At 42.5% G+C, this 16215-nt stretch overlaps 2 protein-coding genes across 3 annotated transcripts in view; one reads left to right on the forward strand and one right to left on the reverse strand.

The window, feature by feature from the left end:
- LOC139561091 (mucin-1-like) overlaps positions 1-16215 on the reverse strand; it is a 154165-nt gene that overhangs the window by 39078 nt on the left and 98872 nt on the right. The gene's annotated exons all lie outside the window — the stretch shown is intronic.
- The window catches only part of LOC139561089 (asialoglycoprotein receptor 1-like), a 43676-nt gene continuing 28040 nt past the window's right edge, over positions 580-16215 (forward strand). Inside the window, exons 1-2 of one of the 2 annotated variants that reach the window (XM_071377931.1) lie at positions 580-884; positions 4340-4426. In XM_071377931.1, coding sequence (XP_071234032.1) covers positions 797-884; positions 4340-4426 — 175 coding nt within the window. In that variant the 5' untranslated portion in view covers positions 580-796. The remainder of the gene's footprint in view (positions 885-4339; positions 4427-16215) is intronic. The other variant, XM_071377932.1, reaches the window with a different exon arrangement.

Below are 16215 nucleotides of genomic sequence, written 5' to 3' on the forward strand. Positions count from 1 at the left end.
TACCTCATCTGAATACACCTCACCACATCATTTACCTGCCTTTGACAACATGAAGCACAGTATGTAAATATGAGAATAGTGTCAGTGTCACCGGTTATATAAATAGATTTACAGAAAACAACAGTTGTTTCCACAGCTGTCAGCATCGAGCTCCAAGAGAGCCCTCAAAAAGAGTCAAATTGACAGGAGCTGTCATTATGAAATGATTATTCTAACACATTATTTGATGATATATGATGTTCTATATTATATTAAGATTATAGAAACAATGTATTATCTGCTGTCTCTCTTTAACCAACTATCATAAATGAAACTTATCTGAAAGATAATATTTTATATCGCTATATAATTACAGCTAGCTAGAATCCTACCTACAGTAAATTCTACAGGCCATGTTTGAATGACGATGACAAGTCAACTGTCTTGGTACTGCCTTTAAAAATGATATCAGTAATACAGATCAATCACAGGGTTGCTAGTTTACAACATATTCAAATGAAGCCCAGCGGTAAATAGGAACTGAATATGATTTTTTTATTGCACCTCTCTACCCCACTGCAGTCCTCATCATTCTCCTGGGACGGGTGAGTGTGTGTGCGGGCATTCATGCGTACATGTTTGTGTGTGTGTGTCTGAATGTTATTTGCATAACATTCCGTAACAGTTGTGTTTGTGTACTGCTAGTGTGTGTGTAGTTGAGTGTGTGAGTGTATATGGGATTTAAATGAGTGAGTGTGTGTGTTGAGGGCCTTCTTCCTCTTCTGGTCTCCACTCTGAAAGAGAACTTAGAGCAGTGATGATGTCTGGTGAAATCATCTACTCCGATGTTACATTCACTCGGCATCAGAACCAAGATACTGGAGCAGAAAGTGAAGTTTCTAATGGTGAGTTCTCGCTCATTTATATCGCTTTATTCCCTTTTCAAGCATAAGTTTACAACACGACATTTCATCACTTTGGGGGGCGAGGGTGGAGATGTCATAATTCAACAAGGAGTTAGTAACAGAAGAAGGCTGTATAGACTATCAACTGGTTATAATTATAGTGATGATGATTTACTGTGTGGTTGTGTCACGAACACTGTGTAAACCCAGGGGCTATAGGGAAATGAAGACCGTATCTTGGTCGGGATCAATATGAGCTTTTCTGAAGTGTATTTGTAACTGTACTTATTAATATTAATTAGTACTATATGTTTAACATGTGGTATTGTATGAGACACTGGGCATCTCTTTTAGAATGTACTATAGCAAAATGTTGTATTATGCAATGTTTGTTTTATTTATGACTTTCAGACATGTTCATTTCCTTTTGAATACATTCCACACGGCCTCAACAATGGTTCTCCATATAGAATCCTATTTGAAGGATATGTACAGTATTAGTGCAATGAAAAGGGCATAAGAAGATGAAAGTTCCATCTAAATGAGTTGTTACTCGTCACACTCTGGACGTATCTGTTGGATTTCACACTGTCAACCAACTTCCAGACAGACAGACAGACCGACCGACCGACCGACCGACCGACCGACCGACCGACCGACCGACCGACCGACCGACCGACCGACCGACCGACCGACCGACCGACCGACCATCAACCTGTAACATTTGGTTTATGGCCAAAAGTGTTTTCTCATAACAATATGTCCGCTTTTCTTCAGATATGTTGAATTAGAATATTAGACATTGTATATTTTGGTTCGTTACCCTAACAGCTAATAAAGTGATTTGCATGTTGGACCTTCCAGTCAAGGGACTGTAACCTAGTAGAGCTCAATGGAAAGAATGTTGATATAGTGGATTGTAAGAGAGGTACTAGAATGGTATATTTCTAAAATAATATTGAGATAGCGGATTGTGAGAGAGGAATGAGAACAGTATCTTTCTAATAGAATGTTGAGATAGTGGATTGTGAAAGAGGAACTAGAATGGTGCAATTCTAATAGAATGTTGAGATAGTTGATTGTGAGAGAGGAAGTATACTGGTATATTTCTAAAATAATGTTGATATAGTTGATTGTGAGAGAGGAAGTATACTGAACAAACATATAAACGCAAGTTACAGTTAATATGAGGAAATGCAGTCAATTGAAATAAATTCATTAGGCTGGAATCTATGGATTTCACATGACTGGGAATGCAGATATGCATCTGTTTGTCACAGATACCTAAAATGGGCCTCAGGATCTCGTTACAGTATTTTTGTACATTCAAATGGCTAATCGATAAAATGTAATTGTGTTCATTGTCCGTAGCTTATTCCTGCTCATAACATAACTCCTCCACCAACACGGGGCACTCTGTTCACAATGTTGACATCAGCAAACTGCTTGCCCCACTGCTTGCCCAACTGCTTGCCCAACTGCTTGCCCAACTGCTTGCCCACACAACGCCATACATATGCGGTTGTGAGTCCAGTTGCAAAATTCTATAAAACATTGAATTCTCTGGCAACAGCTCTGGTGTCATTCCTGCAGTCAGAATTCCAATTGCATGCTCCCACAATACATCTGTGGCATTGTGTTGGGTGACAAAACTGCACATTTTAGTGGCCTTTTATTGTCCCCTGCACTTGTGTAATCATCATGCTTTTTAATCCGCTTCTTGATATGCCACACCTGTCAGGTGGATGGATTATCTTTGCAAAGTAGAAATGCTCACTGACAGCGATGTAATTTTTTGCACAAAATTTGAGATCAATAAGCTTTTTGTGTGTATGGAACATTTCTGGGATCTTTTATTTCAGCTCATGAAACATGGGACCAACACTTTACATGTTGAATTTATATTTTTGTTCTGTGTAGACCGAGACATTTCTAATATAATGTTGAGATAGTGGATTCTTAGAGAGGAACTAGAATGGTACAATTCTGTCAGAATGTTGAGATAGTGGATTTTGAGAGAGGAACTAGAATGGTACAATTCTAACAGAATGTTGAGATAGTGGATTGTGAGAGAAAAACTAGAATGGTACAATTCTATCAGAATGTTGAGATAGTGGATTTTGAGAGAAACTAGAATGGTACAATTCTAACAGAATGTTGAGACAGTGGATTGTGAGAGAGGAACTAGAATGGTACAATTCTAACAGAATGTTGAGATAGTGGATTGTGAGAGAAAAACTAGAATGGTACAATTCTGTCAGAATGTTGAGATAGTGGATTTTGAGAGAAACTAGAATGGTACAATTCTAACAGAATGTTGAGATAGTGGATTGTGAGAGAGGAACTAGAATGGTACAATTCTAACAGAATGTTGAGACAGTGGGTTGTGAGAGAGGAACTAGAATGGTATAATTCTAACAGAATGTTGAGATAGTGGGTTGTGAGAGAGGAACTAGAATGGTATAATTCTAACAGAATGTTGAGATAGTGGGTTGTGAGAGAGGAACTAGAATGGTATAATTCTAACAGAATGTTGAGATAGTGGGTTGTGAGAGAGGAACTAGAATGGTATAATTCTAACAGAATGTTGAGATAGTGGGTTGTGAGAGAGGAACTAGAATGGTATAATTCTAACAGAATGTTGAGATAGTGGGTTGTGAGAGAGGAACTAGAATGGTACAATTCTATCAGAATGTTGAGATAGTGGACTGTGAGAGAAAAACTAGAATGGTACAATTCTAACAGAATGTTGAGATAGTGGGTTGTGAGAGAGGAACTAGAATGGTACAATTCTAACAGAATGTTGAGACAGTGGGTTGTGAGAGAGGAACTAGAATGGTATAATTCTAACAGAATGTTGAGATAGTGGGTTGTGAGAGAGGAACTAGAATGGTATAATTCTAACAGAATGTTGAGATAGTGGGTTGTGAGAGAGGAACTAGAATGGTATAATTCTAACAGAATGTTGAGATAGTGGGTTGTGAGAGAGGAACTAGAATGGTATAATTCTAACAGAATGTTGAGATAGTGGGTTGTGAGAGAGGAACTAGAATGGTACAATTCTATCAGAATGTTGAGATAGTGGACTGTGAGAGAAAAACTAGAATGGTACAATTCTAACAGAATGTTGAGATAGTGGATTGTGAGAGAAACTAGAATGGTACAATTCTAACAGAATGTTGAGATAGTGGATTGTGAGAGAGGAACTAGAATGGTACAATTCTAACAGAATGTTGAGATAGTGGGTTGTGAGAGAGGAACTAGAATGGTACAATTCTAACAGAATGTTGAGATAGTGGGTTGTGAGGGAGAAACTAGAAAGGTACAAATCTAATTGGGCGTAATCACCATGAGGTTAGTTTTAGTGAAGTAATATAATCACGCATGGGGTGCAATATATATAAAATAAGTGAAAAAAAGGAACCATCTCTTTCTTCATCTCTCTGTAACCATAGGAGTAGCCGGACGTGAAGAAGATGTCACATACTCTGAGGTTAGAAGACCTGGAGGTAGAGCTAGTGAGCAGGAGGATCCTGGGAAAGGTGAGGTGTGTGTGTGTTACAGTTAGCTAAGGGTTACATTAAGTACCCCTTATTTAACCGGTTAGGTTCTAATTGTTCAGAGTAAATAACTCATGGACACTAGAGAAGCTTTAACCAAGTTAAATACTTCCCAAAGGGTCGTTACAGCTGTAGTTCAGTCAAAAACATGTTCTCACCATCACAAGTAGATATACTCCACTTTGGACACTCCTCCTTCTCTCCAATCCTTACATCAGGAATTTTGTTCTCCTGAGAATCCTCCTGAGGGCGGCAGTGAGACCGGTAATGGCGGACTGAACGTAGTTATGTGGAGCACCTTAAGATAAAAACGTAATATTCAATATCGGCAAGTTAGACTAATTATTAGCACTACACAATCTGGTGATGATAACCTTCAATCTGGATAATAACACAAAACAAATCTTAAGACTAGAGAAATTTATCGACAAATATCACGAAAACAATTAACACCCTAACATGACGGAGCGTAAGACAAGGGAACCGATTTCAAAACGAAAATGTGACTCTTCTACAGACACAGACAATTGAATATTTTCACCACCGGGAATGGTAAAGGTCGAAACCGATCTGTTAAAATCAATAAATGACAAACTGGGTATACTTGAATTAGTCAGTAAGGATATAAAGGAGTTGAAGGCAAGCCTCGAGATGGGTGATGAAAAAGCTGTGACATTGGAGAAGGAAACAAACAAGCTAAAAGTGACAGTCAATTAGATTGAAAACGTAGTTATTGAACTTAAAAAGGAGAACATCGTTCTGAGGGAAGCCTTACTGGATATACAGACTAGATCCATGAGAGAGAATCTGGTACTTACAGGTATCCAAGAGAATGAAGGAGAAGTTCCTGAATCTGTAGTTAGAGAGTACCACGCAAAGATTCCACGCGAAGCTATCGACAGAATCCAACTCGAACGTGTACACCGCTTCGGACAGAGAGGGCAGAGGTATGAACGCCAAATTTGCTTCATTTAAAGATAAAATAATGGTTAAAAGCCTGGGTAAAAGACTTGCTGTGACTAAAATTGGCATGAATGACTAGTTCCCGAAGGAAATTGCAGAACAGCGTAAAGTGCTGTATCCAATTTTCAAGGAAAATAGATTCAAAGGGAAACGAGTGGCTCTCGTCGTCGATAAACTATATATTGATAACCACTTGTTCAGAGTCACAGACTACTCCATGGCTATTTTAAAAATTACAAAGTTCTTATAGACGAGGAAAATAATGAAACACATTTCTAGCCTGGTTATGGATTGTAAAAATACAATAAAAAATATAGCTTTTCTATATATCTTCAAATATAACTAATTGGAACACAAAAGCACTAATTCAACATGGTGAAGAAAAAAACTGGCACAGTATGTGTGGATGGTGTGGTGTGTTTTTTTATGTTTGGGAAAGTGGCGTTGAGTGAGAAAGGAAATGGTTGCATATCCCAGAACCAATGTATTGCTGTGAGCGGGGGTGTGAGAGAGCTTTCAATGTTGTTCAGATGATGGATATACTTTTTATAATGAATTATACGTCTTATTTATTTATTTTATTTCTTGTCCTATCATGGTGGAACAGTGTTTAGAAATAAATTATACATTTAATTTATTTATTGTCCTATATTGATGGAACTGTCAACAACCCTATACCCTAGACACCCACCTGAATGACCCAGATCCTAAGGAGTAGTTCCAAACTGTTTTATGGGCCTGCTGTAAGCAGTCAGTATGCAGCCAAAATGCGGTCAGAGACCTAGAGCAGCACTGCCCCCTCAAGATTCTGAGCCTGCTTGGCAGGGTTGATCCTGCAAAGCCAAAGCCCCCTAAAGGGAGAGCATACTACACAAGGAAATTCTCAAAGCAGCTAATGAGAACATTGATGACCTTGAACCTAGCCGGTGGGGATTCAGGTGGGGCGCCCCCACCCAGGCAGTTAGACAGCGCACCATCCAACCGATCCCCGGACAACCAGAGGAGGGTGACGTGTGGGCCCAATAGATCAACTGGTCACGGACAGCAGACGGAACGTACATACGCCCTACCGGACACTGGAGGGGAGCGGGTTCTGTATGCAACACCTGCTCAATGTCCGCATCCAACTTCCACACGACCGGTGCTACCAGGCAAGAAGCCGGGAGTATGGGAGTCTGATCCATGGGCCTCTCCTCTGTTTCATACAGCCGGGACAGTGTGTCTGCCTTCGTATTCTGGGAACCTGGTCTATAGGACAAGGTAAACACAAAACGGGTAAAGAACATGGCCCACCTTGCCTGACGAGGATTCAGTCTCCTCGCTGCCCGGATGTACTCCAGGTTGCGGTGGTCAGTCCAGATGAGGAAAGGGTGTTTAGCCCCCTCAAGCGAATGTCTCCACGCCTTCAACGCTTTAACCACAGCCAACAGTTACCGGTCCCCCACATCATAGTTACGCTCCGCTGGGCTGAGCTTCTTCGAGAAGAAAGCACAGGGGCGGAGTTTTGAAGTAAGCAGAGCTCTTAGCTGCCCAAAAGCCCTGTCCGCCTCAGCTGACCACTGCAACCGTACGGGACCCCCCTTAAGCAGTGAGGTAATGGGAGCAGCCACCTGGCCAAAACCCTGGATAAATCTCCGGTAGTAATTGGCAAAACCTAAAAATCGCTGCACCTCCTTTACCGTGGTGGGAGTCAGCCAATTACGCATGGCTGCAATGCGGTCACTCTCCATCTTCACCCCTGATGTGGAAATGCGATACCCTAGAAAGGAGATGGCCTGCTGAAAGAACAGGCATGTCTCAGCCTTGACATAGAGGTCATGCTCCAACAGTCGTCCAGGTACCCTGCGTACCAAGGACACATGCTCGGCACGTGTAGCGGAGTATATCAGAATGTCACCGATATACACCACTACACCCTGCCCGTGCAGGTCCCTGAAAATATCGTCTACAAAGGATTGGAAAACTGATGGAGCATTCATCAACCCATACGGCATGACTAAGTAATCATAATGCCCTGAGGTGGTACTAAACGCTGTCTTCCACTCGTCTCCCTCCCGGATACGAACCAGGTTATACGCACTCCTGAGATCCAGTTTTGTGAAGAAGCGCGCCCCATGCATTGACTCAATCGCCGTGGCGATAAGAAGTAGCGGGTAACTGTACCTCACCGTGATTTGATTGAGACCTCCATAGTCAATGCACGGGCGTAGACCTCCATCCTTCTTCTTCACAAAAAAGAAACTTGAGGAGGCGGGTGAAGTGGAGGACCGAATGTACCTCCTGACGCAGGGATTCAGAAACATATGTCTCCATAGCCACCATCTCCGCTTGCGACAGGGGGTACACATGACTCCTGGGAAGCGCAGTGTCTGCCAGGAGATTTATCGCACAATCCCCACGTCGATGAGGTGGTAATTGAGTCGCCTTCTTTTTACAGAAGGCGAGAGCCAAATCGGCATATTCTGGGGGGATGCGCATGGTGGAGACCTGGTCTGGACTTTCCACCGTGGTAGCACCAAAGGAACCCCTACACACCTCCCCGAGCACTCTCGCGACCACCCCGTGAGAGCCCTCTGTTGCCAGGAAATAGTGGGGTTATGAGGAGCTAACCAGGGAAGGCCTAGTACCACGGGAAATGCAGGACAGTCAATGAGAAAGAGACTGAATTTCTCCTCTGCGTCTCCATGGTGACCCCCCTGCGTCTCCATGGTCAGGGAGATGGTGGCTTCCCTGATTAGTCCGGATCCTAATGTTCGACTATCCAGAGCGTGAACCAGGAAAGGTTCTCGTCCCCTGCCTTAAGTGGAAGAGCCGTTCCCCCGCCGCTTTACCCTCGGTGCGGATGGTCGAAGAAGGCCCGGAAGCGACGGGTGAACTCCTCGAAGTGGTCCAACACCGCGTCTCCTTCTCCCCACACGGCGTTTGCCCACTCCAGAGATCTTCCTGAGAGGCATGAGACGAGGGCAGAAACTCTCTCCCTTCCCGTGGGAGCTGGGTGCACAGTGGCCAGGTAGAGGTCCAGTTGTAATAGGAATCCCTGGCACTGTGCTGCCGTCCCATCATACTCCCTGGGAAGGGAGAGGCGTATCCCACTGGGACTGGTTCCGGACGGGATGGGTAGAGGGAACCCCGGTTGCGCTGGTCGAGGCACTGGGGAGACCTCCTGTCTCCATCATGGCACCAAGATGATTTAACATAGCTGAATGTTCCTGGACGCGCTCCTCAACTCCTCTAACCGGGGTACCTGCTCCTGCTGACTCCATCATTGGGTGTGTAATTCTGTAAAAGCTGTGTACGGGAGGCGAAGTCAGGTGCAGGAGAGCACTTCTATTCCATTCAACAATAGGCACAAAAAATGACATAAGTGCCCCAAAACACGGAACATAAACTATACAAGTATCATGCGTGAACATACACCATTTACAATGAACAATTACACACAAAGACATGACGGGGAACAGAGGACTAAATACATGTAGATTGATTGGGGAATGAAAACCAGGTGTGTATGGAACAAGACAAAACAAATGGACATATGAAACATGGAGCGGCGATGGCTAGAAAGCCGGTGACTTTGTCTCATGGTATGTGGTGAAATAAGTATAGCCAGTTACAACTGTAATGGCTTAGCAGATAATAAGAAAAGACGATCAGTATTTACCTGGCTAAAAGAGAAGGAATATAATATCTATTGTTTACAGGAAACTCATTCAACAATTTTAGATGAAGTTTTGTGGAAAAGGGACTGGGGGCGAAATATATTTCTCCCATGGGCAAAGAAATTCAAAAGGGGTGATGGTTTTAATTACAAGTCATTTTGATCCAAATGTGCAAATTGTCCAAACAGATCATCAAGGTAGATGGATTATTTTAAATATGTGATCCAAGCTTCTTTGAAAATATATCTAAGAATTTATCATCTCTACAAGCAACACTAGACTCTATTATTATGGTGGGAGATTTCAAAACGGTCTTAAATACCCCTATGGACCTGAAAGGAAATCACACTACAACTATCACTCTCAGGCACTTAAGGAAATCATGAATGTCATGGATATATTGGAATTAGTGGATATATGGAGACTCAAATACCCTGACCTAGTGAGATATACATGGCGGAGGCTTAATCAAGCTAGTCGTCTTGAATGTTTTCTTATGCCATTCTCTCTGGCACCAATTGTTTAAAAAGTGTTGATAGGGGACAGAATGCGGTCGGATCATCACATAATTGGCATATATATTACTCTTACAGAATTTCCACAAGGATATTGGACATTTTATCAAAGCCTACTAGATGATAAATTGTTTAGAACTTGGAAAGAATAATTTATAACTGACTTTTCGGACATAACATAGGTACAGCAGAGAGATTAAAGTAGATGTGACGCGTCAAAATTTGATTGATGACCCTATGTGAACTCTATGTGAACCCTATGTAGTGATGACGTGTGCATGTCTTCTGGTCAGGGAAGCCTGGTTAGGTGGGGGCTATGGGGTGAGTAAGGGTCCATTTGACAGGTCAACCGTTAATGATTGATGACCCAAGCCTGATTTATGACCCTATGTAATGATTTATGACCCTATGTCATGTAGAAGGGTGCATGCCCAGGGGGGTCGGGGGGGTTGAGTAAGTGACCATGTGTCAGGTCAACCTGTTACTGTTTCTCACGGTTTGGGTTGGTTAATGCCCCTTATAAAGCCGCTGAACAATTCCTGTTTAAGAGTGCACAAGATCTTAAGAATAACCATGGAATTTGGGATCGGTACCAAAGAAGTGATGACGGTAACAACTGAAGCAGGCCCTCGGGTTGCCCATAGAGCAAGGGCAAAGTATCAACCAGCAATATATGATGCGCCAAAAAAACGTTTTTGTGTATAGAACCCAAATACCGCCAGCAAATGCTCTGACAGATCAAGTGTTGATGTCTAATGGCCAGCAGTGGGGGTATCGGTTTGATTACCTGGCCTGTAGAGTGACCCTCTATACGGTAGATGAAGGAGAAGAATATACAGAACAGACTGTAGGCTTGGAATATGGTGTTGAAGACTGGTCGGTTTTTCGCAAGGTTGTGTGTCCTGAACTGAGCCTTATCACCAAGGGGTATAGTGTGTTCACGGGCCACGAGACCCGTTGGGAAGGTACCCCTGACTCCTCAGGACAAATATTTCACAGGGTGAAAATACAAAGACAGAATGGCCGACCGTGCGGCAGCGTGGAGTTCTATATCGGCACCGAGGCAATCCGAAACCACAACCTTAGGGGTGGTGGCCTGACTGGGGATACCCGACTGCGTCTGCTTATTCCTTTTAAGAGTTGGGATGTAATGGAATTGAAAATGTTGAAACCGTTGGATGCTCTCTTTGTACAGAGCCAACAGCGTCAGAGCCTTGTTCATTTAAAGAAGTGCATAATATATACGAATCGTAAAGATTACGATGCAAAAGAGCCTCAAGAAGATAACTAAGTAAGCGGATGCTTTAACCCCGCCCCCCCCCCCCAGATACCCAATGGCCTTGTTCTACAATAAAAAGAAAAAAGCAGCCAGTTCTTCATTTCAGCATACACCATGGATCTCCAGACCATCTACGAGGAAGCCACTACGTCATGGGGGCCCGACACTAAAGACTCTATGCCACGAAGCCCTACACTCTACGCACCCCTGGCAAGACCCGTGACACCCCCGACATTTACCCAGCCTGAGGATGTGTTTGATGGGGTGGCCAGTACTATTTTTGTGGATACCATCAAGGCCTCTGTAGCTACACTTTTAGACGTGGTGATTGGCGAATATATACGAGAAAAATGCATCGGCTGTGAGATCAATCATCCCAGCCAGCGTCGTCATCCTTGCCTCTACGACCCTCCTAGATACTACTTTTTCAATCATTTTGAGGAGCTGGTGAAAAGACTGTGGTCCTGCCGTTTTATACCAGCGCTGGTCATCGCCCTGGAGTCTATGGGTATTGTGCCGTCTATCCCTAGAGTTTACGGGGTAACCGAAGCCTTCCTACATGAACTGAAGGAGGCCATCTTCATCCACGAGAAACTCAAAGAAATCCGACACACCCTGGTGGACGACAACAAATACAGGGAAGCTGTGGTGGCTGATGTGATGCTTTTCTGGCTCAATAAATCCCAAGAGAACGAGTGACATTTTGTTTATTTAGAGCTATGGGTAACTATGTGTCTACGATGTTTGAGCGAATAAATACCTTTTTTCTTTTGAGAGACCTTACAAATGTTATGCATCAAATTATTGAAAATAAAGTGAACAATGTAAAGTTCTACACGACACACAATACAGGGGTTATTGTAGAGCGTGTGTTAAAAATGGAGCAAATCATGAAACAGGTCCGACATACGGGCGAGAGTTTACAATGGTCACATATGGTATCAAGGCTTGTTGAGGATTCTGAAGAACTAGAAAAAACTTTGGCTAAGATTTTACATTATTTGTTTGAACCACCCTTTAATGTGAATGTGTATCATATTTGTTGTTTATATACTTATATATCAGACGTGTGTGTTTTAAAAATTCAGCGAAACAAACCTGTAAATCTAAACAATATATACAGGGTGTTGCATGCTGTGATTGTTGAGAAAACGGGGACTTGTATCTTGCAACAAATCCTGAATTGTCTGTATACGTAATAATTGTTGCATTCTTAAAATAAAAATTCACAAACTGAAATGTTGTCGTTATATGAAAGTGGCTCATTACAGTTATTGTACCTCAGAGAGGCAAGAAGGATGGCTGAGCAGCTGTTGAAAAACATATATTATAATCCCTCTAACCCCGGGTCTTATGGGGGTAAAGAGTGTTTACAGAGAGCTATAGTCGAAGAAACAGGTAGTCTGTTAAGCGATGCTAAAGTGAATGAATGGTTATCAGAGCAAGATGCCTACACTCTACATAAACCTGTAAGAAAACAATGTCCAAGAAATAGAGTTTTTTCTACGCATCCATTATCCCAATTTCAGGCGGATCTATGTGACATGCAGTCCCTTGCCGATAAAAATGATGGAAATCGCTACATGCTAACTGTTATAGATATTTTCTCTAAATTAGCCTATGTAAGGGTGTTAAAAAATAAGAGCGGGGCAGAGGTGACCAGGGCCTTTGAATCGATCTTGAAGGCAGGAGGCGCACCCAAGAAAGTGCAGACGGATGGCGGAAAATAATTTTTTAATAAAACATTTCAGAAGCTAATGAATAAGTATAATATAGTACATTTTGCTACAGGCTCTGATTTGAAAGCTTCGGTTGTGGAACGCTTTAATAGGACTTTGAAAGAGCGGATGTGGCGATATTTTACAGCTCACAACACCCACAGATATACAGACATAGTTCAGGATTTAGTAAACGGGTACAACCACAGCTACCATAAGACTATACGTATGAAGCCCTCTGAGGTCTCTTCGGAAAACTCTTTTCAAGTCTTTAAAAATATGTATGGTTTGTTCCCACTTCGCCGTAAGAAAAAAATGACTTTTAAATTCCTAGTGGGTGACTTGGTGCGTATATCAAAGTTGAGGGGTGTTTTCGACAAAAAATACGAACAAGGCTTTAGCTCGGAGTTGTTTACCGTTACCGAATGTCTGCCACGCATTCCGCCGGTCTACAAATTAAAAGATTATGACGGGGATCTTATAGAGGGATCTTTTTATGAGAAGGAATTACAGAAGGTCCAGTTGGGTAAAGACAAAGTCTTTCACGTGGAGGAGATTCTAGATCAGAAGAGAGAAAAGGGTAAAAAATGGTTGCTGGTCCGCTGGAAAAACTGGCCTCAAAAGTTCAACAGTTGGGTATTGGAGCAGGATGTGGTGGAGGCAACGGGGATTAATTTAAACCCCTAGTCATGATAACTAGCGCAACATTCGCGTGTACACAGTTGGGCATCATGGAACACAGCGGCTTCTACCTGACTCTCCCCAGTAATGCGTCGGCACAGATATATCGTAATAATCAGAGTTCGAAGTATACAACCAATTTTCCAAAGCCTATAGAGTTATCAGAGGCTTGGGAAGTAGGTCTCAGCGAGATTACATACCCACATAGTTGGTATAATATCAAAGCTAAGGACCGTGATTTTTATTGCAAAATGTTATCGGAACCTGCGAAACTTATTAAGCTTAAAAAAGGTTTCTATAGAACCGTCGACAGGATCGTCTCAGAGTTGAATGAACACCTAACCCTGAACAAGATGGAAATATTCCTATTCTACAATCCAATCCATAAAAGGATACAAATCTCAGGGCCTGCTAACGGAGGTATAAAGACCAGCGGTAATTTATCCTACATGTTGGGGATGGGTCCCAATAAATGGACGTATGTGAACGATAAATTATTCCCATTCCCTGCGGATATACATGCAGGCTTTTACAACATATTTGTGTATACCGACATCATAACCTATCAAAGGGTCGGAGACACATGTGTGCCCCTCCTGCGAACAGTTCATATAGACGGTAAGGATGGGGACATCGTCACTGTCAATTATGACAAGCCGCACTACGTACATGTCAGCAAGAACTATATTGAAAACATTCTGGTTGAGCTTAAAACGGATCAGAACGAAAACATTGAATTTACTTATGGTAAAACGATTGTAAAACTCCACTTTAGACCCACCAAAACCTCTCTACATATATAATAGCTGTATTATATTTATAAACATAATACAAATAAAAGAGTTATGGAGCACCATCAGCTCGACCCTAACCGTTATGTTTCATACTATGTGGATCAAGTGGGTAATGGACTACCAGGATATCATGGAGCGCCGACAATGTATGGTTCGGGGATAGGAGGTATATTCCGTAACCTCTTCAGGATGGTTTTACCGTTTATGAATAGAGGCTTCAGCATAGCCAAACCACATTTAAAATCAGCGGCTAAAAATATAGTAAGTGAGGTTGTAGCCAATGCTATGACCCGAAGGGCGTCACCAGATGTGGAGCATCAAGAAGGCTCGGGGCTTATGATATTGTATCGAAGACCAAAAAAGAGACCCCCTGGTTTAAGGCGTAGGCCGGCACCTAAAAAGCGGCGGTTAACTGTTAAAAGAACCTCAGTAAGTCAAAGACGGGGTAAAGTGAGGAGGTCTGTACCAAAACAGGCTAAAAGAATACTAGGAAGTATTTTCTAAAAGAATAAGTGACATGGCTCTTTTACATCGAATGTCCTCTGAAGCTATAAAGACAGAACTCGATCTTTTCACGGCACCGTTAACGCAGCATTCAATAGATAGATCCAGTTATGTGGAGATAGCCCCTCTCTCTGCTATTACCGATAACGGGCCTATCGAATTTTTCATACCAGGCCACGGTGACAACTATCTGGACCTCAACAACACCTTGGTGCATTTACGTCTAAAAGTGACCAAAAGAGATGGGTCTAATATTGCAGGCGATGCCAAAGTGAGTCTCATTAATTACCCCTTGGCCACCATTTTCTCCCAAGTTGATGTGACTTTGGGTGAACGCCTAATCAGTCAAAGCAGCGCTACATACCCTTATAGAGCCATCATGGAGTGTTTACTAAACTACTCCGAAGACACTCTCAAAACCCAATTTAGCGCCGGGCTGTTTAGCAAGGATACTGCAGGAGCCTCTATGGAATCGACAGACCCTTCCACCGGTGCAAACAAAGGACTAGCGGCACGAGCTCGCTACTGCGCCGAATCTCGAGAGTTTCATTTGCTAGGCCCTATACACTCTGACATTTTCTTTCAAGAACGGTTACTCTTAAATTCGGTTGATTTAAGATTAAAATTAACCAGGGCCAAGGATGATTTTTGCCTGATGTCTCCCCAAGACGGGGATTTTAGTTTGAAAGTGTTGGGGGCAACCCTTTTTATTAAAAAAGTATCTGTATCTCCGGCCGTGCGCCTGGGTCACTCACATGCTTTGATGAAAGGAAATGCCCTTTACCCTCTCCAAAGAATTACCATGAAAACCTTTAGCATACCTGTGGGCAGTAGAATCTGCAGTCAAGAAAACCTATTTCTAGGCCCTTTACCTAGATATGTGGTTATAGGTCTGGTTGATCACGCCTCTAATACGGGCAGTTTAGATAAAAAAAACTTTAATTTTCAGCACTTCAATGCAGAGTATGTAGCGCTCTGTCAGGACGGACGTCAGGTTCCGGCGAAGGCTTTCCAACCACAATTTAATAACAACATATCTGTGCGAGAATTTTACAATCTATTCCTGGCTACAGGGCGACATCTAAAAGATCTCTCTTTACCTATTGACAGAAATGATTTTGCAGAGGGTTACACGTTGTATGCTTTCAATTTATCCCCTGATGATGACACCTCAGGAAATCTGTCTGTGGTGTCCCAAGGGAACCTCAGGCTGGAAATGCGTTTCCGTACACCTTTAGCCTGTACAGTTAGCATGATTGTTTACGCATGCTCTGATTCAATCTTGGAAGTGAATGCCCGAAGACAGGTCTTAGTGGATTATTATTAAGGACCTTTGAACAAAGACATGAATACCCAAGAGTTGGACGGGCTCATGAGCCGCTTGATTGGAAAACAATTTTGTGGAGTGTTGGCTTGTGATGAATTACCTATTGAGATATGGCCTGAGAGGCCTGCAATGTTTATTGTCAATACCCATCCTAAACACATGCCGGGTGAACATTGGCTAGCTATGACATTAGAACAGGAAGGTGGAAGAAAAATCTCAACTTTTTTTGATTCCTATGGCTTTCCCCCCGGTTTTTCCCATTTCCCTAAATCTATTAAAGATTTTTTGACCCTAAACGGTTCAAAGATCTACTACAACATCAAACAAGTGC

The sequence above is a fragment of the Salvelinus alpinus genome, chromosome 31, assembly GCF_045679555.1.
Source record: "Salvelinus alpinus chromosome 31, SLU_Salpinus.1, whole genome shotgun sequence".
In the NCBI taxonomy this organism is placed as follows: Eukaryota; Metazoa; Chordata; class Actinopteri; order Salmoniformes; family Salmonidae; genus Salvelinus; species Salvelinus alpinus.